This window comes from Oryx dammah, unplaced genomic scaffold (genome assembly GCF_014754425.2).
Source record: "Oryx dammah isolate SB20612 unplaced genomic scaffold, SCBI_Odam_1.1 HiC_scaffold_21, whole genome shotgun sequence".
In the NCBI taxonomy this organism is placed as follows: Eukaryota; Metazoa; Chordata; class Mammalia; order Artiodactyla; family Bovidae; genus Oryx; species Oryx dammah.
The window spans coordinates 38,045,006-38,068,285 of record NW_024070205.1 but is presented as its reverse complement, the minus strand read 5'-3'; the positions used below and the strand labels follow the sequence as shown (position 1 = coordinate 38,068,285).

Here is a 23,280-nt window from a genome sequence, read left to right as displayed (position 1 = left end):
CCTAGGAGTGAGGGTGCTGCTGGCGCCCTGTGACAGTTGTCACTGCTCAAAAGGACTTGTTCAGCATTGGTGCCATCAGCCCACCCCTGCCCTCTCTTGGCATATGTCTGGCTGTGGCAGCCTTAGCTCATGGTGTTCACTTCACTGTGGTGAACCTGGCCATGACCACCAGGTTCACTAGGGTCTGCTAAACTCCACTGGCATCTTCAAGATGATCTCCTACCCAGCAAAAGACCCTGAGCTCAAACCATGTGTCACACACTCCTGTGTGGCATCACACATGACCCTGCCATCTTGGTAGAGAACACCCTGGAGGAAAGGTGCTTTGCAGCTTTCTAGCCAGCTTTCTGTTATTCTTTCCAGTAGCCACTTCGCCTGCCCAAACAGAAAAATGTTATGAATAGATTTTCATATCTGGGCAGAAAATGAGTCCGTTCAGTTCAGTCGCTCAGTCGTGTCCGACTCTGCGACCCCATGGACCACAGCGTGCAAGCCTTCCTGTCCATCACCAACTCCCGGAGTTTACTCAAACTCCTGTCCATCGAATTGGTGATGCCATCCAACCATCTCATCCTCTGTCGTCCCCTTCTCCTGCCCTCAATCTTTGCCAGCATCAGGGTCTTTCCCAATGAGTCAATTCCTTGTATCAGGTGTCCAAAGTATTGGAGTTTCAGCTTCAGCATCAGTCCTTACAATGAATATTCAGAACTGATTTCCTTTAGGATGCACTGGTTGGATCTCCTTGCAGTCCAAGGGACTCTCAAGAGTCTTCTACAACACCACAGTTCAAAAAGCATCAATTCTTCGGTGCTCAGCTTTCTTTATAGTCCAACTCTCACATCCATACGTGACTACTGGAAAAAACATAGCTTTGACTAGACGGACCTTTGTTGGCAAAGTAATGTCTTTGCTTTTTAATATGCTGTCCAGGTTGGTCATAGCTTTTCTTCCAAGGAGCAAGTGTCTTAATTTCATGGCTGCAGTCACCATCTGTAGTGATTTTGGGGCCCAAGAAAATAGTCTTCCACTGTTTCCCCATCTATGTGCCATGAAGTGATGGAACCACATTCCATGATCTTAGTTTTCTGAATGTTGAGCTTTAGGCCAACTTTTTCACTCTCCTTTTTCACTTTCATCAAGAGACTCTTTAGTTCTTCTTCACTTTCTGCCATAAGGGTGATGTCATCTGCATATCGAGGTTATTGATATTTCTCCCGGCAACCTTGATTCCAGCTTGTGCTTCATCCAGCCCAGCATTTCTCATGATGTACTCTGCTTATAAGTTAAGTAAGTAGGGTGATAATATACAGCCTTGACATACTCCTTTCCCAATTTGGAACCAGTCTGTTGTTCCATGTCCCGTTCTAACTGTTGCCTCCTGACCTGCATACAGGTTTCTCAAGAGACAGGACAGGTGGTCTGGTATTCCCGTCTCTTTAAGAATTTTCCACAGTTTCTTGTGGTCCACACAGTCAAAGGTTATGGCATAGTCAAAAAAGCAGAAGTAGATATTTTTCTGGAACTCTCTTGGTTTTTCCATGATCCAACAGATGTTGGTAATTTGATCTCTGGTTCCTCTGCCTTTTCTAAATCCAGCTTGAACATCTGGAAGTTCACGGTTCACGTACTGTTGAAGCCTGGCTTGGAGAATCTTGAGCATTATTTTACTAGTGTGTGAGATGAATGCAATTGTGCAGTAGTTTAAGCATTCTTTGGCATTGCCTTTTTTGGGATTAGAATGAAAACTGACTTTTTCCAGTCCTGCGGCCAGTGCTGAGTTTTCCAAATTTATTGGCTTAGTGAATGCAGCACTTTACTAGCATCATCTTTTAGGATTATGAAATAGCTCAACTGGAATGCCATCACCTCCACTAGCTTTGTTCATGGTGATGCTTCCTAAGGCCCACTTGACTTCACATTCCAGAATGTCTGGCTCTAGGTTGGTGATCACACCATTGTGATTATCTGGGTTGTGAAGATCTTTTTTGCAGTTCTTGTGTGTATTCTTCTTAAGCACCTCTTCTTAGTATCTTCTGCTTCTATTAGGTCCATACCATGTCTGTCCTTTATTGAGCCCATCTTTGCATGAAATGTTCCCTTGGTATCTCTAATTTTCTTTAAGAGATCTCTAGACTTTCCCTTTTTATTGTTTTCCTCTATTTCTTTGTATTGATCGCTGAGGAAGGCTTTCTTATCTCTCCTTGCTGTTCTTTGGAACTCTGCATTCAAATGGGTATATCTTTCCTTTTCTCCTTTGCCTTTTGCTTCTCTTCTATTCACAGCTATTTGTAAGCCCTCTTCAGACAACCATTTTGCCTTTTTGCACTTCTTTTTCTTGGGGATGGTCTTGATCCCTGCCTCCTGTACAGTGTCAGGAACCTCTGTCCATAGTTCTTCAGGCACTCTGAAGTCATTCATATTAGCAACCCATGGAGCAATCCTTTCCAGGAAAGGTAGGAACTTTTAGCATGAGTACCTCCTCTCTGACATCTCTTTTCTGGAAACTTATTTCTAACATAAGGCATAAAAGTTGGAGACAGAAGCTTTTTTATTTGAAGATTTTCTTAAATTATCTAAACTGCCCAAATCTCAATCCCCCCCGGCCCTGCTCCTTTGAGAAAAATAGCTAATTAGGCATATATCCCATGCCAGAAGATCTATTCTCCAAAACATCCACAACCCTAAATGTCCTAGATTCTGAATTTCTAAAAGAAGGAAAAATAAGTCCTTGTTTTGAGTACAGCTAAGCCAGTAGAGAAAACCAGAACAAATGTGGAAGACTAGAGTGGTTTTCCCTTCTCTGAGAGGCTTTTAATCCTTTCTTTCCCCTTCGGTGAACAAAGTGGCCATAAGATATGGAAATTAATTAAGAAAATATGGAAAACCTGGGTTGGACACTGTACAGTTTTTCCTCGTCTCCATTTTTCTGGTGGTGAAAGAGGGTCAGCTTGGTGCTTCTGGGAAAGATGTTTATGAAAATAAAGCTTATGGGGATTTCCCGGGCAGGCCAGTGGTTAAGACTCTGTGCTCCAAATGTAGGGGGCTTGGATTTAATCCCTGGTCAGAGAACTAAGATCCTGCATGCCACAGGGCACAGCCAAAAAAACCAACCAACCAACCAATCAATCTTACATTCTTGGCTGTGCCACCTTGGGCTGGCACCAAGGACTGGAGGTATCTGAGCAGCCTGGGGAGTCCAAAGCTCAGAAGGGCCTAGAGGTGGTCTTTCCTTCTACCCCAGTGTGGACTTCCTATCTAATTTTCTTGAAAATGTTCCTATTGGAGAGACTCCTTGTTTTTCAGTGTATTCCTGCCCCAGCCTGCTCTTACACCATGCTTCCTAACTGGTGAGGGAGGGACAGCTGCCCTCAGTGCCAGACTCCCAGTTTGTTGAATGAATACATCTCAGAAGAACCTGCCTTGTTCTTAGTTGTATTGTGTGCTCATGGTCATGTTTTACTTCTGAAGTCTTCTAGTGAGCCACAGCTGCCTTTCTACATGTGGCCATTTAATCCTGACCTATCTACCACTTAGTCCTATTTCTTTCTCAGCCCAAAGCCTGGGTGCATCATAGAAGGTATGGCCACCTCTTCCCTAAGCCTCCTAGTTTGCCTCTCATACCTAGGGTGTGGGCTTCCCACATGGCACAGTGATAAAGAATCTGCCTGCTGATGCAGGAGACACAGGAGACGTGGGTTTGATCCCTTGGTCGGAAAGATCTCCTAGAGAAGGGAATGGCTACCCATTCCAGTATTCTTGCCTGGAAAATCCCCTGGACAGAGGAGCCTGGCAGGCTACAGTCCATGGAGTCTCAAAGAGTCGGACATGACTGAGATCACCATGCACCCAAGAGTGCACCCTGGACTTATCAGAAACCATTTCTTTTAGGCTTCCTCTTAGAGTCTACCATGTAATTATAGCACTTAGCAAAAAAAGTCTGTCTCTGACCCCTTGTAGGAATTTGAAGCTTCACGTGTCTCACAGGCTAGTTGGAGAGACAGACAGCTGAACTGCAGGGCTGTTTGACAGGCTGGAGTGGAGGACACAGCGGAGGGGGAATGCCCAACCCAGATGAGGTTCTGGACAGCCTGATACCCAGAGTTTGTGGTGGTTTTGTTTTTATTTTTGTTTTGTTTTTTTAAGGAAGAAGTAGGCAGAGATTGGAGAGAACATCCTGAGGCAAAGTGTAGCTGTAAGAAGAGCCTGGGCTTATACAACCTAAGTAGTCAAGAATGGCATGGGGGGTGAGAAGGAAGAGGAGTGGTGGCCGGAATGAAAGCTGGAGGGGTGAAGGGGCACCGGGCCCCCAGACCCTTGTGTTCCAGAGACAGGGGCTGTGGGAGAAAGCCAGGAAGCTTTTACTTCTTGCTTTGTTTTCTTGAGTCTCACCAGGACAGTGGCTCTTTGTAGTTGCCAAACAAGATTTTTAACTGGAAGTTGGTGGCTTAGAACATTGGAATTTCTTAACATTGTAATGCATTCATATTAAATGCCCAGGAGGGCTCATCTGGCTTGAGGATTTAGGAAGCAGTATCTGAAGGACTTCTAACTCTTAGGTCTCAGCTCGGTTCAGTTCAGTCGCTCAGTCGTGTCCGACTCTTTGCGACCCCATGAATCACAGCACGCCAGGCCTCCCTGTCCATCACCAACTCCTGGAGTTCACTCAGACTCACGTCCATCGAGTCAGTGATGCCATCCAGCCATCTCATCCTCTGTCACCCCCTTCTCCTCCTGCCCCCAGTCCCTCCCAGCATCAGAGTCTTGTCTAATGAGTCAGCTCTTTGCATGAGGTGGCCAAAGTACTGGAGTTTCAGCTTTAGCATCATTCCTTCCAAAGAAATCCCAGGGCTGATCTCCTTCAGAATGGATTGGTTGGATCTCCTTGCAGTCCAAGGGACTCTCAAGAGTCTTCTCCAACACCACAGTTCAAAAGCATCAATTCTTCGGCGCTCAGCTTTCTTCCCAGTCCAACTCTCACATCCATACATGACCATTGGAAAACCGTAGCCTTGACTAGACGGACCTTAGTCGGCAAAGTAATGTCTCTGCTTTTGAATATGCTATCTAGGTTGGTCATAACTTTTCTTCCAAGGAGTAAGTGTCTTTTAATTTCATGGCTGCAGTCACCATCTGCAGTGGTTATGGAGCCCAAAAAAGTAAAGTCTGACACTGTTTCCACTGTTTCCCCATCTATTTGCCATGAAGTGATAGGACCAGATGCCATGATCTTCGTTTTCTGAATGTTGAGCTTTAAGCCAACCTTTTCACTCTCCACTTTCACTTTCATCAAGAGGCTTTTTAGTTCCTCTTCACTTTCTGCCATAAGGGTGGTGTCATCTGCATATCTGAGGTTATTGATATTTCTCCTGGCAATCTTGATTACAGCTTGTGCTTCTTCCAGTCCAGCGTTTCTCATGATGTACTCTGCATAGAAGTTAAATAAGCAGGGTGACAATATACAGCCTTGACATACTCTTTTTCCTATTTGGAACCAGTCTGTTGTTCTATGTCCAGTTTTTAACTGTTGCTTCCTGACCTGCATACAGATTTCTCAAGAGGCAGGTCAGGTGGTCTAGTATTCCCATCTCTTTCAGAATTTTCCACAGTTTATTGTGATCCACACAGTCAAAGGCTTTGGCATAGTCAATAAAGCAGAAATAGATGTTTTTCTGGAACTCTCTTGCTTTTTCCATGATCCAGTGGATGTTGGCAATTTGATCTCTGGTTCCTCTGCCTTTTCTAAAACCAGTTTGAACGTCAGGGAGTTCATGGTTCACATATTGCTGAAGCCTGGCTTGGAGAATTTTGAGCATTACTTTACTAGCATGTGAGATGAGTGCAATTGTGCGGTAGTTTGAGCATTCTTTGGCATTGCCTTTCTTTGGGATTGGAACTGAAAACTGACCTTTTCCAGTCCTGTGGCCACTGCTGAGTTTTCCAAATTTGCTGGTATATTGAGTGCAGCACTTCACAGTATCATCTCTCATGATCTAGAATCAGATAAATCTGGGTTCTTATCCCCTGTCATCACTTGATAGTTATATGACCCCGGGGCAACTTAACCTCTGAGTTGACCACTCCATGAAATGGGATAAAAACTATAACTACTCCTAATTTCCCTGATGGTCCAGTGCTTAGGACTCCATGCTTTCCACTGCAAGGGGACCAGGTTCAGTCTCTGGGTGGGAAACTAGGATCCTTCATGCTGTACAGTGTGGCCCCCCCAAAAAAATGTTAGTTAAAAAAAATTATAACTACTTTGTTTTGCAGGGTTTTTGTGAAGACTAAGTTAAATATAGCAAAAGATTAAAAATAGCTGAGGCATTTTTGAAAAAGAAAAATAAATTTGGAGACATTACCATACTAAGGTTCAAGATTTATCTTAAAGCTGCAGCCAGTGACTAGGTCAGTATGGTATTGGCACAAGGTAGACGAGCAGATAAATGGAGCAGACGTGAATGTCCCGCGATAGAGCCGCGTATTTGTGAGCTCTTGGTTTATGACAGAAGAGTGAGCTTCCTCATCTGGGGGCAAGATGTGAACAGGTCTTATTTCACAAAAGATTATATCCAAAAAGCTGGTCAACACATGAAAAACTGCTCAAGCTCATTAGTCATTATGGAAGCTCAAATTTAAAACTACCCATTCCAGTACTCTTGCCTGGAAAATCCCATGGATGGAGGAGCCTGGTGGGCTGCAGTCCACGGGGTCGCTAAGAGTCGGACACGACTGAGCGACTTCTCTTTCACTTTGCACTTTCATGCATTGGAGAAGGAAATGGCAACCCACTCCAGTGCTCTTGCCTGGAGAATCCCTGGGACAGGGGAGCCTGGTGGGCTGCCATCTATGGGGTTGCACAGATTCGGACACGACTGAAGTGACTTAGCAGCAAGATGCAACTTACAAAGCAGCCCAAATGGCTAAAATGGGAAACACTGAATCCCAAGTGTTGACAAACATGTGGAGCGTCTGAGATCCCTGTACCCTCCCACTGGGAACATACAATGGCCATTTGTCAGTATCTTCTGAAGCTGAACATGCCCTGAAACCCAGCAGTTCTACTATGAGGTTTGTTCCCAATGGAAATATGAGCAAAGACACAAACAGGAATGTTTGTGCGAACGTCACTAGCCCCAAACTGAAGACAACCTAAAACCTCCATCGACAGTAAGATAGTTCACTTGTGGTGACTATTCAGCAATAAAAAGACAAGCTACCATGGCATGCAGCAACATGGATGTATCTTGTAAATGTAATGACGAGTATTTATATAGAGGTCAAAACCTGGTGAAACTAACCAGTTGTGTCAGAAGTGAGACAGTTGCTACTTCTGAGGATGAGGAGGGAAGCTGTGATGGGAAAAGGCTTGAGTGCTTCTGCCGTGCTAGCAGTGTGTTCTGTTTCTTGGTTTGGTTGGTAGTTATAATGGTAACGTCACTTTGGATAATTTATCAAGCTGTACAATTAAGTGTATACTTTCTTGTATTGTATGTTGTACTTCAGTCAGAAAGTTTCTTTAAAAATAGATAATGCCCCCTAAAACACTTTTTAAAATTAGATTGACGTATAGTTGATTTAAAGTGCTGTGTTATTTTCTGCTTTACAGCATAATGACTCAGTTATACATATATGTACTCTTTTTCATATTCTTTTCCATTATGGTTTATCACAGAATATAGACTACAGTTCTATATGGGCTTCCCTCATAGCTCAGTTGGTAAAGAATCCGCCTGTAATGCAGGAGACTCCGGTTCTATTCCTGGGTTGGGAAGATCCGCTGGAGAAGGAATAGGCTACCCATTCCAGTATTCTTGGGCTTCCCTTGTGGCTCAGCTGGTAAAGAATGTGCCCAATGCTGGAGACCTGGGTTCGATGCCTGGGTTGGGAAGATCCCCTGGAGAAGGGAGAGGCTACCCACTCCAGTATTCTGGCCTGGAGAATTCCAGGGACTGTGTAGTCCATGGGGGTCGCAAGGAGTCAGACATGACTGAGTGACTTTCACTCACTCCCTGTGCTATACAGTAGAACCTTGTTTATCCATCCCATATGTAATAGGTTACATCTGCTGCTCCCAATGTCCCAATCTTTCCCTTCCCCAGAACCTCCCCTTGGCAGCCACAAGTCTGTTCTCTATGTCTGTGAGTCTGTTTCCTCTTATGTGTGTTGTATTTTAGATTCCATATATACGTGTTATCATATTGTATTTGTATTTCTCTTTCTTACTTTGCTTGGGGCTTCCATGGTGGCTCAGACGGTAAAGAGACTGTCTGCAGTGCGGGAGGCCCAGGTTCAATCCCTGGGTCAGGAAGATCCCCTAAGAGAAGGAAATAGCAACCCACTCCAGTATTCTTGTCTGGAAAATTCCATGGACAGAGGAGCCTGGCAAGCTATAGTCCATGGGTCACAAAGAGTTGGACATGATGGAGCGACTTCTTACTTCCCTTAGTGTGATAATATCTAGGTCCATCCATGTTGCTGCAGGTGGTGTTATTCCGTCCCTTTTTACGGTTGAGGAATATTCCATTGCCTGCAGTACTGCATGTCTTCTTCACTCATTTGTTCGTTGATAGGCGTTTAGGTTGTTTCCATGTCTTGGCTATTGTGCTTAGTGGTGCTGTGAACATAGAGGTGCTTGTATCTTTCCAAATTGTAGTTTCATCTGGATATATGCCCAGGAGTGGGGTTGCTGGATCAAATAGCAACTCTAGTTTTTTGAGGTGCCTCCATACTGTTTTCAATAGTGGCTTTACCAATTTACTTTCCCACTAACAGTGTGAAAGGGTTCCCTTTTCTCCACACCCTCCCTAGCATTTATTATTTGTGGATTTTTTAATGATGGCCATTCTGACTGGTGTGAGGTGGTACCTTGTTGTAGTTTTGACTTGCATTTCTCTAATAATCAGCAATAATGAGCATCTTTTCATGTGCCTGTTGGCCACTGTATGTCTTCTTTGGAGAAATTTCTATTTAAGTCTCCTGCCCATTTTTCAATTGGGTTGTTTGTTTTTTTGTTATTGAGTTATATGAGCTATAAAACACTTTGAATTGTGTCTGACACATAGTCCATATCTAGCAAACCTGAAGTAGTATTAATTTAGGTGATGGATTATCATTTCATGAGAAAAACCTCCCTGCGTACCTAAATCTAAAATAGCACCCTGTGCTATTTTCTGTCTTTGTGCGCTGTCTTCTTCAGGGTGCTTACCTGCACAGCATTTATTTCCATTTGCGTTTTGCTTATCTACTTCCCTGACCTGTAAGCTCTGTGAAAGCAGAGACCTGCCCTTGTTCATCTACCACAGTAGCTCTAGCATCCAGCACTTAGCACAAAGCCTGGGACAAAAGAGATACTTGCCAGTTGTAAGAATGACTTCCCAGCAGAAGATTATCTCCCCCTAAATAAGCATGTGTTGTGGAGGCTTAGAATCTCTCTCCATGGTCATTGCCAGTCTTCATCATGGTGAGTTCTTCATTGCAGGGCATTGTCTTCTCTCCAGCTTTAACATTTTCTTCCATAGGTTTTAGTTACAGAATCAAAAAAATCTGAGAACTGGAAGAGTTGAGATCATTTGGTTCAGGCTTCTTCTTTTTTAACCAGTAACTTAAAGTAGCGTCTTTACTGTATAGTCACTTTGTATCCCTTGAAATCATCGATTCGCATCTCACCCCGAGTGGCTCAGTGGTCAAGAATTTGCCTGCCAATACAGGAGACACAGTTTCGATCCCTGGGTGTCTTCCCCAGAGAAGGAAATGGCAACCCACTCCAATATTCTTGCCTGGAAAATTCCATGGACAGAGGAGAGTGGTGGGCTACTGTCCGTAGGATCACAAAAGAGTTAGAGATTAAAGCAAACAGTGGCAACCTCTTTTGTTACTCATGAAGATGAGTGAGAGGGCCTCAGAGCATTTGGGGTAGGGGTTTCCCCACTCCTGTGTATTCTGAAGGCCTGTGTGAATGGCATATGCAATAGCCTGACCCTGCTTTGGCCTGTCAGTTAACCCTCATTACAGCCTGAGGGGCCACACGCAGAGGGTCATGTGAAAGACAGAGAAAGTAACATGTCGTATGTCTGAGCAGCTGTTTTCCCCATAATTAATCCAGGAACCTAACAGATCTTGTTTGTTTCCAAAGGGGAATCACACGCACATTACCTTGTAATTGTAGAAAATCACTCTTCACCAGAGACAGATCCCAGCCAGGGTGCAGGACGAGATGGCAAGCCCGTGCACAGTTGCCCAGGGACTGAGAAGTGTCCCCTTGGCCTGGGCCTTAGCTTCCCTGACTTAGGCAGCACTAACGGGAAATGGCCTATAACTTTCTGAGAATGTTAAAGAAATTGAGCCAGTTTGTGCCTGAGCAACCAGTTAATGGTGAGGGTGACTGGGCCTTACAGCCTACAGAGGAGAGGCTGGATGACAAACAAGCCCACTCTGTCTTAACTCTAAACACATGTTCCCAAGGTGTCTGTTGTGTTGCTTGGAAGCATGAGCCTAGCCTTTACAGTTGTTTCCTGGCTTCCTGAAAAGGTACAGTCTTGTTCTCTTTCCCACACCTCTGCTGGAAGAGAATACACCCTGTCCAGGGGGTGAGGATTTGCTCAAAGCTCCTCTCTTTTTGGTAAAAACACATTCCAAATGTCTGGACTCACGCTGCCTTCAGAAGTGCCAGTGTTCCTCTAGGAATCTGTACCCTGCAGAAAAGCTCCAGGCAGCAAAGAGGGGGCAGACGGAGGAAACGCTGGTGTAGGCAGAGCACGAGCACAGATTGTACCTTTCTTTCTCACCCCATCTTTTTCTTAAATGCCCTTACATCCAGCCATTACCCAAGAGACCAGGTCCCTCACCAGTCACCAGTAAAGCTTAAATTTATTTCTGGCCACTCTGAAGACTTCTTACAGGTTCACTTTACAACATCTTCTCTGTAGAGCATCTTACAAACTCCAAGGAAAACTGCTTTCAGTGCAGAAAGCTGGCTGTCAGTGAGCAGCTATACAAAGGGCAGAGACCTGGGGTTTCTCCCAGAGCTGACCAGAAAGACAGAGGGTCTTCCATTGCACCCATGACCATTCTAAAGGGCGCAGCTTGCTGCTGCTGCTGTTATTCAGTCACTAGGTTGTGTCGGACTCTTTGTGACCCCGTGGATTTAAGCAGGCCAGGTTTCCCCATCCTTCACTGTCTCCCATAGTTTGCTCAAACTCATGTCCATTGAGTCAGTGATGCCATTTAACCATCTCATCCTCTGTCACCCCTTTCTCCTGCCCTCAACCTTTCCCAGCATCAGGGTCTTTTCAAATGAGTCGGCTCTTCCCATCAGGTGGCCAAAGTATTGGAGCTTCAGCTTCAGCAACCCCATGAACACAATGAAAAGCTTGCTGTTGGTCAGTAGTTAACCTCTGCCCTTCCACTGCATCTAGCTCATCCCCAGGAATGGCTAGAGATTTAAAGGGACCACTCTTATGGTGAGTTAGCAAAGGTGCTTCTGATTTTTAGCTACCTGTATGATGGGGGGCAGACTACTGGCAATTAAGCTGGGTCGTGGTACTCTGAAACCTTGAATCATAAGCTGTATCATGATTTCAGAAATGTTAAGAGTGCATCTTAGAACTGATGAAATACAGTGGGTGCCCCATGGCCGTCTCTGACAGTCTGTCCCAGTGACTGTGAAAAGTGTCAGTGGTGACACCATTGGTCTCTTGAGCTTCTTTTGGACATCTCACTGCCTGTGAATCTTGATGATTCAGTTAGAGTGTGTTGTAGTCCTCATCTGTCAGCTCTTCCTTACCAGGAAGATAGGCATATTTTCCTTTTCCCGATTCCAGGCCGGGCATCAGTATTTCTACAGTGTGGCCTCAGTCTACCAGAGCACAGGGCCAGAGCACGTCTCCTTACACAGTTATAAGTGAGGAGAGTTCAGAGCTGCCAAGTCCCTGGGTGCCAGCTCATTTAATTTTTGTTTCCCAACTTCGTCCACATAATAGCCTGAGTCAGAGCTCTTGGACATGCAGCAGCCAAGAAATCAGGATGGATTTTTACCCAAAATATCTACTCTGTTTTGAGTCAAGGTAGTTGAAAATAAGTTTTGGGTTCCATCTGTCAACCCTCCTCACTTTGTTCTGTTTCCCTGACAGCTTCTTCTCCCTAATGTTCTCTCTCAGATCTCTTCATTTCACTCTGGATATGAAGAAGCAGAAAGGAGGAGAAAATCCTCCAGGCCTCACCAGAAAAGAAGCAGTGCTCATTGTTGTAGAATAAAAAGATAATGGCCAATTTGTCAAGAAGTGTTGACAAGAAAGATAAAGTTAGAAGTAATTAACTGGCTGACATGCTGGGAGTGATGCGCCTGCCAGTGGCTCCCTAAATCAGCCAGAGCCTTGGAAATGTGACAGCCATTCATCATTTTTACAACATGCTTCTGACAGGCCCCTGGGTTGCAAACCTGGCCAGCACAAATCGTGTGCTTTGACACTCCAGGGCTCTGTGGCTTCTCAGTGCCTCACGCTGGTTGTGCTAGGGCATTTAGGCCCCGTTTATCCAGCCAGGGGGTGCTGGAAATGATGAGTGAAATGGGACAGCTTGTCCAGCTTATTGCTGGACCCTGTGTCCACCCTCTGGGCGGCTGCTCTGATTCCCAGGGGCAAGCCTGCAGACGTCTGCAGGACGAATCCCCAGTGAGCTCCTGCCACACCTTGGTGGCGTAACTGGTGCTGCTCTCACCCAGCCACAAGGGTGTGCCCAAGAGACTGGTTCAGACATAGGATCCAGCGCAGGAGATGTTCTTACACAGCTGTTAAAAAGCTTTTGGAAGACTCTGGATAAAGTGGGCAGTGCCTGTGTCATGTAAGAAAGCAGAACACAGTACTACATCATCACTCTGACTAGCACTGTGTCTAAACTATGCATTTATACAGAATATGCACAGGCAAAAGGATCGTCATGATATTGTGAACTCCCACCCCAATTTCTTAAATTAAAAAATGTCTTATATATATACACACATGCACACACCTCCCGCTACCAGTATTGAAAGGGGCTTTCCAGGTGGTGCTAGTGACATAGAACCCATCTACCAATGCAGGAGATGAAAGAGATGTGGGTTCAGTCTCTGGGTTGGGAAGATCCTCTGGAGGAGGGCACAGCAACCCACTCCAATATTCTTGCCTGGAGAATCCCATGGACAGAGGAGGCTGGTGGGCTACATATAGCCCATGGAAGAGCCAGACACAACTGAAGCAACTTAGCACATATGCACCAGAATTGAAAAGATAGGAGTTTTTGTCTGGTGGCTCAGAGGTTAAAGCGTCTGCCTGCAATGCGGGAGATCTGTGTTCGATTCCTGGGTCGGGAAGATCCCCTGGAGGAGGAAATGGCAACCCACTCCAGTGTTCTTGCCTGGAGAACCCCATGGACAGAGGACCTTGCTGGGCTACAGTCCATGGGGTCACAAAGAGTTGGACACGACTGAGTGATTTCACTTCACTTCACTTTCCCTAATCTACAGTTGTTGGCTTCTGTCTTCTAAATCCTTCTTGCTTTTCACTTTGGGCTGTGCGCAGGCTTTCCCTAGCTGTGGAGCAGGCTCTGCTCTCTAGTTGCGGTGTGCAGGCTTCTCATCGTGGAGGCTTCTCTTTTGTGGTGCACAGGCTCAGTAGTGGCACCCAGGCTTAGTTGCCCCGAGGCATGCAGAATCAGGGACCAAACCTGTGCCCCCTGCATTGGTAGGTGGATTCTTTTTTTTTTCCTTCAAATTTATTTATTTTTTTAATTGGAGGATAATTCCTTTATACTGTTATGTAGTTTCTGCCATACATCAGCATGAATCAGCCATAGGTGTACATATGAACCCTTCCTTCCTCTTGAAACTCCCTCCCACCTCATCCCACCCCTCTTGGTTGTCACACAGCACTGGGTTGAGCTCCCTGTGTTATACAGCAACTTCCCATTAGCTATCTATTTTACGTTATAGTAATGTATATATTTTAATGCTACTCTCTCAGTTCATCCCACCCTCTCCTGCCCCTGCTGTGTCCGTAAGTCTGTTCTCTGTGTCTGAGTCTCTATTCCTGTCCTGCAGATGTGTTCATCAGTACCAGTTTTCTAGATTCCATATATATGCATTAATATATGATAGTTGTTTTTCTGACTTACTTCACTCTGTATAACAGGCCCTAAGTTCATCCACCTCACTAGAACTGACTCAAATTCATTCCTTTCTATGGCTGAGTAATATTCCATTGTATGTATGTACCACAACCTCTTTATCCACTCACCTGTCACAGACATCAGGGTTGCTTCCGTGTCTTGGCTGCTGTACCTAGTGCTGCAGTGAACGCTGGGGGGGCACTGTCTTTTTCAGTTACGATTTTCTCAGGGGGTATGCCCCGTCATGGGATCGCTGGGTCATATGGTAGTTTTATTCCTAGTATTTTTTTGTTTTGTAAGATCACCATACTGTTATACAAATAGATGGATTCTTAACCCCGGGGCCAAAAGAGAAGTCCTATCTTTTTTATTCTTAAGGTCCCACTTTCTCACATACAGATCTGGCAAGTCTTCTAGGTACTATGACAGACATGTCACTTATACCGTGACAAAGGATAAAGTGGAGACAAGTCAGAACTCTTCACCCTTAATCCACTCTCGGGTAAGGCGTCAGGAGCCCATTTGATGTCGAGGCAGTCCACCTCTCTTGCATCACATTCTTTTTGTCTTCGTGCCTTAGGCCCCCAAGAGTTCCAGGGACACCAAATGTCCCAGCTTTGAAACCTTCTAACAAGGCCAGCCTCCACTTTTTTAATGTTTAGAAGAGGAGTAAAGTTACTTTTCCTAAGTTCTTGGAGCAAGAAAGGAAAGTTTGATCTGCCAGATCCTGGGTGGTATCTTTACAACCTGACTGTGGCTGTAAGTGGGGGAACTGTAACGCCTGCTGGTTCCCTCTCCTCTCCCTGCCGCCTGCTTTTGAGCTGCCCCCACTGCCTTTCTCTGGCACACATTTCAGACATTCTTACCTTGCCTTCTGCCTTCACTGCTGTCCTGCTCAAAAAGGCACTGTCATCCCCTTGAGCTTCCCAGAGCCCCAGGGAGCTGCCTATGAAGATAGCAGAGCCCTACAAACCCTGGATCTTCCTGACTCTGTACGGGAATCAAGCAGTTTTGTTTCTAATCACCCATTGGACACAGAGCTGAGTCTTGGTGCTGGAAGAAATGTCAGGGATGGTCTGAAGCAGCTACTGTTCTAAGAGAGAAATAAGAAAGATACAGCTTGATTCAGCTAAGGACAGGGTCCCATTGGCCTCACAACTTGGCTGGTCAGGAACTCCTCAGCGAGACTGGCCAAGGTCCCCTGTCAGCTGTGTTGCGTGTCACCAGCCCAGCACTGAAGGAATTCAGAGAATTCTTCCTTGACAGGAAACCAAATAAAATGCAGACAGTAGTCTGCACTAGAAATAGACAGGAGAGAGAAGGCCCAGAGCCATTTGGGAAGCCAGTGCATGATGTTCTCATAAATTCCTAACAGGAGCACCAGGAAGCCTGAGTAGTCCCCCAGATGCCACTGCAGACACTCCTCGTGTGACTGGCTTTGCTGTGGGTTCCCGCTAGTGCTGAGTGCACCTGCGTCACTTTGCTCTTAGTAGCCAAAGGTCACCAAGGCTGAGAGATGGGGTCGATGACCAAATGAACTCTACCGGGAGGAATTCCCAGGCCAGAGGATTTTGGATCTGACGTCAGTCCAGAAGCCTGTGGAACAGTGACTTAGGAGACGATCGAGTTCCTCAGGTTTCCCTTCCAGTGGTAGGAATGGCATTTGGATGCTGAGCCGGCGACCCCCCTATTGGTTTGCTAACAAGTTGGGCTTAGAACCTGGAGCAGTTCATGATCTACCCTTTGTTCAGGCGCATCCTCAGTGACACTGGTCGCCACTTGCCTGTGGAAAGCCCTGAGGAAGAGCTCAAAAGGGAGAGTCATGGGAAAGCAGACAGGCCCTACACGGAGCACTCACTGGCTTCTCGCCCATCACTCTTGGCAGGAAACCAGCCAAGGCAGTGAGAAGCTCCCTCATGCCTGAGCTTCTTGCTTGCTTACTCACTTTCCCTACATTTGGAAAGAGATTTTTGGATAGTGAAGAAAAGATGCCTGGGGTAATCTGTGTAGTGTAGAAGACAATGAGGCCATTTCTTATTCTTATTGTTAATTTGACTCAGTTCTAGAAAGTGCTTCCCTCGCTTGTGAATTTTCCCGGTTTCAAGCTCTTCAACTCAGCTTCCTTTAATAAAAATTAAATCTTGGAGTAGGAGAGGGGAGGTGGGAATGAATGAGTGAATATGTCTGAATAATTGCCTTTTCCCTTCCTGACATCCTAATTCATTGTGTTTTCCTGTCTTCATTGTATTTCTAACACCAGGTTCATTTGTGGGCTCTGCGTTTTATTCTGTGGATAGGCAGCTTCTGTTTGCTATATAGATTCGCAACTATATGAAACCTCAACTGGTTGTTCTCACTGGGATATGAAGTAAAATATAAATATACTACGACACTGATGCTTAAGACAGCAGCTAAGCCATCTTAGCCTTCTGGCCTCAGTGGGCATGGAGAGGAGATAGGCCCTGTGGTCGACTGTCATCTCTATGCTGTTGTGGGCACGTTACTGTCGAAGCCTCCCTCTCTCTAAACTTGTTTATCAGCCCAACCAGCGTCAGTGAGGTCTGGTTTGTGTCGTTAAGCACTTCTCTGCTGTTGGGCTAAGCTTTGAACAGTTTGTCCTTTATAAGCCTCCAGCGTTAATAGGGAAAGACTCCAGGGCTCACACAGGAACGTTTATAGAACAGGCTGTGTAAGAGTCCCAGCTGCCCCATAAACAAGAGCTCCTCATCAGGGAGGCTTCTGAGCAAAGGTGATCTCTGCACGTGAGTCACACATACTATCTCTCCCTTCAGTCTCATGAAAGCACATCTGAGTTTCAACGGGGAGTATCTCAAAGGATGGTCTTGTGTCACCCAAGTAGGCAGGCACTGGGGGACTTAGTAGCTGGGAACTGCTGTGTTTCTGTGGAGGCTTACTTATCTCCCACTTCACAGGCTGGACTCTGTATGCCCGGCAGCCTCAAACAAGTGCCCCAGAAAAACCCACTGTGGCTGCATGGGGACTGTCTTCCTGGGAGGCATGGAGGCAGTGGCTTCTGAAGGGAAATAAAACATAGGGAATGGGAGGGACTTCTCTGGCGGGCCAGCGGTTACGACTCCACTTCAGCTTCCAGAGGGCTCGGGTTCAATCCCGCCTTGGGGAACTAAGATCCCAGAGGGTGGGTGATGCAGCCAAAAAAAAAAAAAAAAATAGGGAATGGGAGCTTAGGGGTCAAAGCAGGGTGTCAACCACAGTATGAGTGAGGAGGCTAAAGTGAAGTGCAGTAGGGCTCCTGTCCTGTATGGTGGAATTAGCTCATGGAGACATCCCTGCCCTGCTTCCATCTGTTCCCTGCTATCAGTCACTTATTTCACATGTACTTGCTTGGTGCTCACTGATGTGGGGAGTAGACAGCTGACACACTTTTCTCCTCCCGCAGAGCTGTACCCTTAGTTATTACTTGAGATCCTTTTAATGGTACAGTTTTGAAGTGAAAGGATAGCCCTTGGGGCTCCAGCTTCTTTCTATGCAAAATGGAGATGTTAATAGTAGTGTCTGCCTCGTAGGGTTAAGATAACACGGATCAGCAGTAGTCAGCACAGTGCCTGGCACCTACGGAGCTCTCAGTAAATTTAGGTATCTTGTTCCTATAATCCTTGGCCTCGCATAATGGAGTGCCAGAAGCCATGGAGGAGGGATAAAAAGTTGAGGTCTCAAACGAGGTGGCAGACTCTGAAGCACTGAGAGAACCTACAGATCCTCAGCCCTGCGCTTGTGTCCTCCAGCAGCCTTGCAGGCACACGTGGGAGACTCCCCAGGGGGAAAAGAAGAGAGAGGTGCATTAGGGATAAAGTTCTGTGGGAAAGAAAAATGCAAACAGGAGAAGAGAATTAACAGGGAGAGAACAGCCAGGTAACTTGAAATCTCTCCTCTCTGAACAGTTGACTAGGTGCGCACAGTCTCCTTTCTTTCAGGTCCTCAAACCAGAACTTAATTTATCAAAGGGACCCTTTTTCTCTGCTCACGCTCCTTTCTCATGGGTATATTTTAGTCCATTTAGTCAAAGTTGTTTTTCAGTGACTGTCCTTAACTGTTGGACAAGACCTTAGCTTGCATCTCAAGCTGTACGCCCGGTTTTCCTGACCATTGATGGAGGCCTGGTCAGTGGGTCCTCAATGAGCCCAACCCCTCTCCTTCCCACGGGGCTCTGTCTGCATCCTCACCTGCCTCCACACATACTCAAGTGGGAAGTACTATACAAGTGACTTATTTGGACTTAAGGAGTTGGGGCCATGTGATGAATTTTCTTGTCACATTTGCAAAGCTATGTTCGTCTGTCCTTAGAGGAGGTAGGTCAGAGTCATTGCAATAGTAAGGTAAAATCTGTATTTCTCCTCTGAGGTCTCTAGTTACAACTTCCTGATTTTGATCAGTTTCTTGTAAAATTCTCCTTTTTATGTATAACGAGTAGGAGAATGAAGGGGGAAATGGCTTTCGCTTGCTTTTGTTTTTTTTGCTTTACCCCCAGAGGAAGGTGAGTTTTGGTAATGTTTATAAATTGATCTTGAAAATAGAATATGTTCTAGAACATGAGATTGGAAGACAGTTCTTAGAACTCCTGGACTTTTTATGTCTGATTCTTAGAGTTAACTTCTTTTGGTTCAGGCAAAGAACACTTTCCTTATCTTTCTCATCAAGATACTTTATATTCCTACCAGGGCCATCCCAGTAGTCCACATTAGGACTCAAAGTAGTATATTGACTATATCATTATAGATAGTTACATATGATATATTACATATTTCAGTATGAAAGTGTCAGTCATGTCTGACTCTTTGTGACCCTATGGACTGTAGCCCGCCAGGCTCCTCTGTCCATGGGATTCTCCAGGCAAGAATATTGGAGTGGGTAGCCATTTGTTTCTCCAGGGGATCTTCTCAACCCAGGTATCAAACATGGGTCTCCCACATTGCAGGCAGATTCTTTATTGTCTGAGCCACCAGAGAAGCCCAGTATAATATATCATAAGTAATATATAGAATATATACTGGATTTCTTATTTCCTGTCTTCTTATACTGCCAAATCTTTACTTGGGCTCAAGGAATTAGATGATCACAAATATATATACCCAATAGTGTTAATTACTAATAAAGTTTGCCCAGCCCCACATAAGTGAGAACAAAGTTAAGAACTTGACTTTTGAGGCCAAGAGGAATAGGAAACTGCCTGAGAGTGAGCATGCAATGGAGGGAGTCCCTTCGGACTCGGATTTTCATTCTCAGCTTTGAACTCTCACAGGGCTGCCTAAAGAAAACCATGACGTTACAGCATCATTTTGAAATTAATAATATTTCTGAATCTTGCAGCAGAAAGCTTATGGAAAACATTCAGGTTCAATGCTTTGCTTGGGACCTGCTCAGAAGTGCCAAAGAGTCTGTGCAGTAGATTCCACACAAAGTGACCCGTCTACTCCTGTAAGTAAAGGAGAAGGGCGTCTGAACAGCTGCTTTTGCCTCTGGTTGCAGAGCCTGGACCTTGAGCTTGGAGCCCACTCGAATAGTCCTGTTCAAGATGGAACTTGCATGGATGATTGCCTAGTGCTGGCTCAAGTCTGAACATTAGACATATGTTTTTTCTGTACACAAACATATAAATAAGATTCCAGAAGCTTCTATCCTTGGACAAAAACAGATGAAGGAAGACGCACATATAAGAACCTGCTTAGCAATTTCATATCAATTATTTCATTTGATTCCCTAAAGAATGCCGTGAAGGAGACAGATTGCTTCAGGTTGTATGGAGACTGTCCGCATTCATGTGGGCCTTGGGGAAAGTCACTGCCCACCCAGGCCTCGGTCTCCCCAGGAGTAAAACAGGCCTAATAATACCCTTCCCTACCCACTCTCTCAGGGATGCATGAGGTCAGAGGAGCAATAGGTTGGAAAGATTGTTTGAGATGTGATTTGCAAACATGAGGCATTCAATTATTACTTTCACAAATGTTAACTTTTCTGGTTCATCAGATTTCTGGGCAGTTTCCTCTCAGTTTTATTGGAAGAAATGTTGTGGAATTTGAATTTTTAAAAATAGTATTTTATAACACCAGTCTCTTGCCATATTACCACGTTGAACCCACGTCCTGGAATTTCCCAAAACCACTTAAAAATTAATTTGAGTCCAATAGACAGTTTTTCCTTAGGGCAGTAAATTAGATCCTAGCTTGTTAAACCAGTCTGGACTCCCAAGCTGGTCTGTCACATTTTGCTCCCTACCTGTGAACAGATACGGTCAGTATTATCCTATAGTTTTTTCAGGCCTGCTCCCTCCCTCTCTTCCTTCCTTCCCATAACTCAAGCTCATGTTTAGTGTTGGGTTAGCTGCTATTTACCTCCCTGTTGGAACAAGGGTCTGAGCCTTGCAGCTCCTCTCCGTTCACGATGTCTTCACAGCCTCTCTGATGAACCAACTCCAGGCGGCAAGCCTTCCAGCTTTTTCTGCCTAGTTGCCCCAATATAGTTAGAGTCCTCCAGCCCCAACTGCCCTTAGGATGACATCAGCAGTGTTGTGTGTGGTTATAAAAAGCATTTCTCCACCAGAGACCAGGCAAGTAAGGACCTTGGGATGTGGTCCCTTCACAGCCTGCTTCAGAGGCAGAGCACGGTCTTGGGAGAGGGACTAGGGGGGCCTCTGGATTTGAAAGACATGGACCCCATCAGTGAGCAGTCAAGACAGCTAGCTGCACAGCCATAGGCCCCAGGGTTCTCTGTCATTGATGTGGATGACTCAGCCTCAGGGCCACTTCTGTGTCTCCCACAGAGCCTGATGGTTTCTGTTTGTTTTGGTTATTCTTATCACTGAGACATAAAAGCTAAAAGTTCAGAGGTACCTCATCTATTGTGTTGGTTGGGATGATTCTGGAGCCAGGGTTTCTTAGTTCAAAAACAGACGTGTGCTGCCTGACGTCTGATGTCAGAGAGGAAACCAGTCAGTCTGCTGCTTGGAGGAAGGGCCCCAGGCAGGTGAGGCCTCCTGTCCACCAGATATGGCCCCTTCAAGACAAGGAGTGTGAGGTCAAGATGAAATTATTCAGGCCAAGCTTCCCGAGTGGTAATATAATAGGTAACTGATATTCTCTCTGCTTCTGTAAGACATTGTCCCCAACATGCTGGTGAGCCATCTGCCTACAAGTGACCCTGCCCTTCCCACTCTCCGACGTGTTGAGTATAACCTCCGCTTCCTTTTGTTTCCCCAGCATTAATAATAAGCTGCAGCAGCCAGAGGCAGCTGCTGGGGTGTTGGAGTATGCCATGAAGCACTTTGGAGAGCTGGTAAGTGTCTCATTCCTTTTAGAAGAACAAGGGGCAACTACCTGGCTAGGGAAGCACTAGGCCACAGCCTTGAGAAAGTTACTTTCCTTTTCTGTTTTTTTCCCAATTATTAATACCCTGATGCTGACTTACCTGTATCTTGAGGTTGAGGGAAGCAGTGGCCCTATAGAATATACTCAGGCTCAACAGAGATTGTGAGGACAGAATCTAATGAACAGTAATGACTTGTATTTATCAAATAGCAAGTGCCTAGCTCTTTGCTATGTGCTTTATGTACTTCATCTAATTCAGTCCTCACAGCAACCTGTGAACAGGTACTGTTGTTATCCCATTTTACAAGGGTGAGAGGGACTATAGTCCCAACAGGATAACATCCTTACCTAAGCTGACAGAGTGAGTAAGTGGCAGAACCTAGTGTCAGAGCCCAGATGTTTAACTATGACCCAAGTTATCTTTGTGTTGTCTAACAGCCAGCATTACCATTGCCCATACTTGAGGCTCAGTATATACTTCAGAAGAAACCATGACTAATTCTCCAGAAAAAATATGCCATAATTTATACATGATATTGAGGGATTGTTCCATTTCATTATTGCTTATATAGTTTCTTCCCTCCTGCCATCTTTGCCCAACCAATATTAAAATGTTTATGTTACTCTCTGTGGTCTTGGGAGGGTGCTTTGGTACCTTCCTAACCATATATAAGCATTGACTTAATCAACTTAACATTGGCTTCCTGGAAGTTCAAGAAGTTCTGGGTCCATATATTTGATGAGGAACCTTTTATTAGTTGTGTCGGTCACTTACTCCGGTTTGCCTTAATCAAGGGCCCAGTGTGTTAGAGTAAAGAAAATTGACTGCTTCACTGCCTTATGTAATGGCTGGTCAATGGGACTGAAAATTTTAAGGGAGTATTTTGCCATCTTGAGCACATGCCTATAACTCAACTAAGAAAGCATCTCCAGATGACAAAACAGAAAGGACTATGTCTCATCCATCTTTGCTACAACCTTGTTAGCAGAGGGAAGAAAGTCAGAAGAGAGGGCGCTTAATGTAGTCCACTCAGACAGAGATGTCCTCTCCTTTGATATCTTTAGAGCTCAGACTGCAGTAGTTGAAACAAGGATTCCACAAACATCTGGTATTCGGGTGATTTTATATGCTGGTGGCTCGGAGTGCCAACCTTAAATGAAAAGATCCCCATCTCCAGGTTCTGAAGGTGGCCGTTAGCTCCAGGATTATTGCTAAACCCTGGTGGATTTTCTGTTATATTTAGGTAGCTGAATCATATTAAACTTGACAATGGTTTGCTTTTTCTTGGCAGAGCTTGTGCTTTCTCAGCGCAATTTATGTAACAGCAATCTCATTAGAATTGTGTGTGATTCATTGCTTAAACCTTATAGTTCTTGCAATCTATTGCAACTCAAAATATCCTGCCCCCTACCTGACCTGCTCCATATGCCGCTCCCCCTACTTTTCTGCTTGTTCATACTGAGTGAGTACCATATGTTAGTACCCACTTTTCCACCAGTATAGAAATTCAAAATGGGAAATTTACCAGTGTTTCTTTTTAATTTAAGAGTTTTTAATGTTACAGTCTCTGCAGCCACTCTTCTCTAAGTTGTGTCTTTCATATTTAGGCATAGTGGAGCAGTATGATTCTAAACAAGCTCAGGAAATGAAGCTTAGAGCCCGTTTTGGCAAACTCCACTGCATGCGGACACTGGGGCAAAGGCTGTTGTGGCCGCAGATGAGGACAGGGGAAGCGGAGGGGACTGGCTCTGCCGAAGACAAACGAGGGGAAGTAGGCACAGGTTAATGGCCTAAAATAGA

The 23,280-nt window shown here is 45.2% G+C and overlaps 1 protein-coding gene across 2 annotated transcripts in view; it reads left to right on the top strand.

Moving 5' to 3' along the window:
* The window catches only part of MTOR (mechanistic target of rapamycin kinase), a 124,571-nt gene that overhangs the window by 61,448 nt on the left and 39,843 nt on the right, over window positions 1-23,280 (top strand). For both annotated transcript variants that reach the window (XM_040263423.1, XM_040263424.1), the window contains exon 29: window positions 21,372-21,447. In XM_040263423.1, coding sequence (XP_040119357.1) covers window positions 21,372-21,447 — 76 coding nt within the window. The remainder of the gene's footprint in view (window positions 1-21,371; window positions 21,448-23,280) is intronic.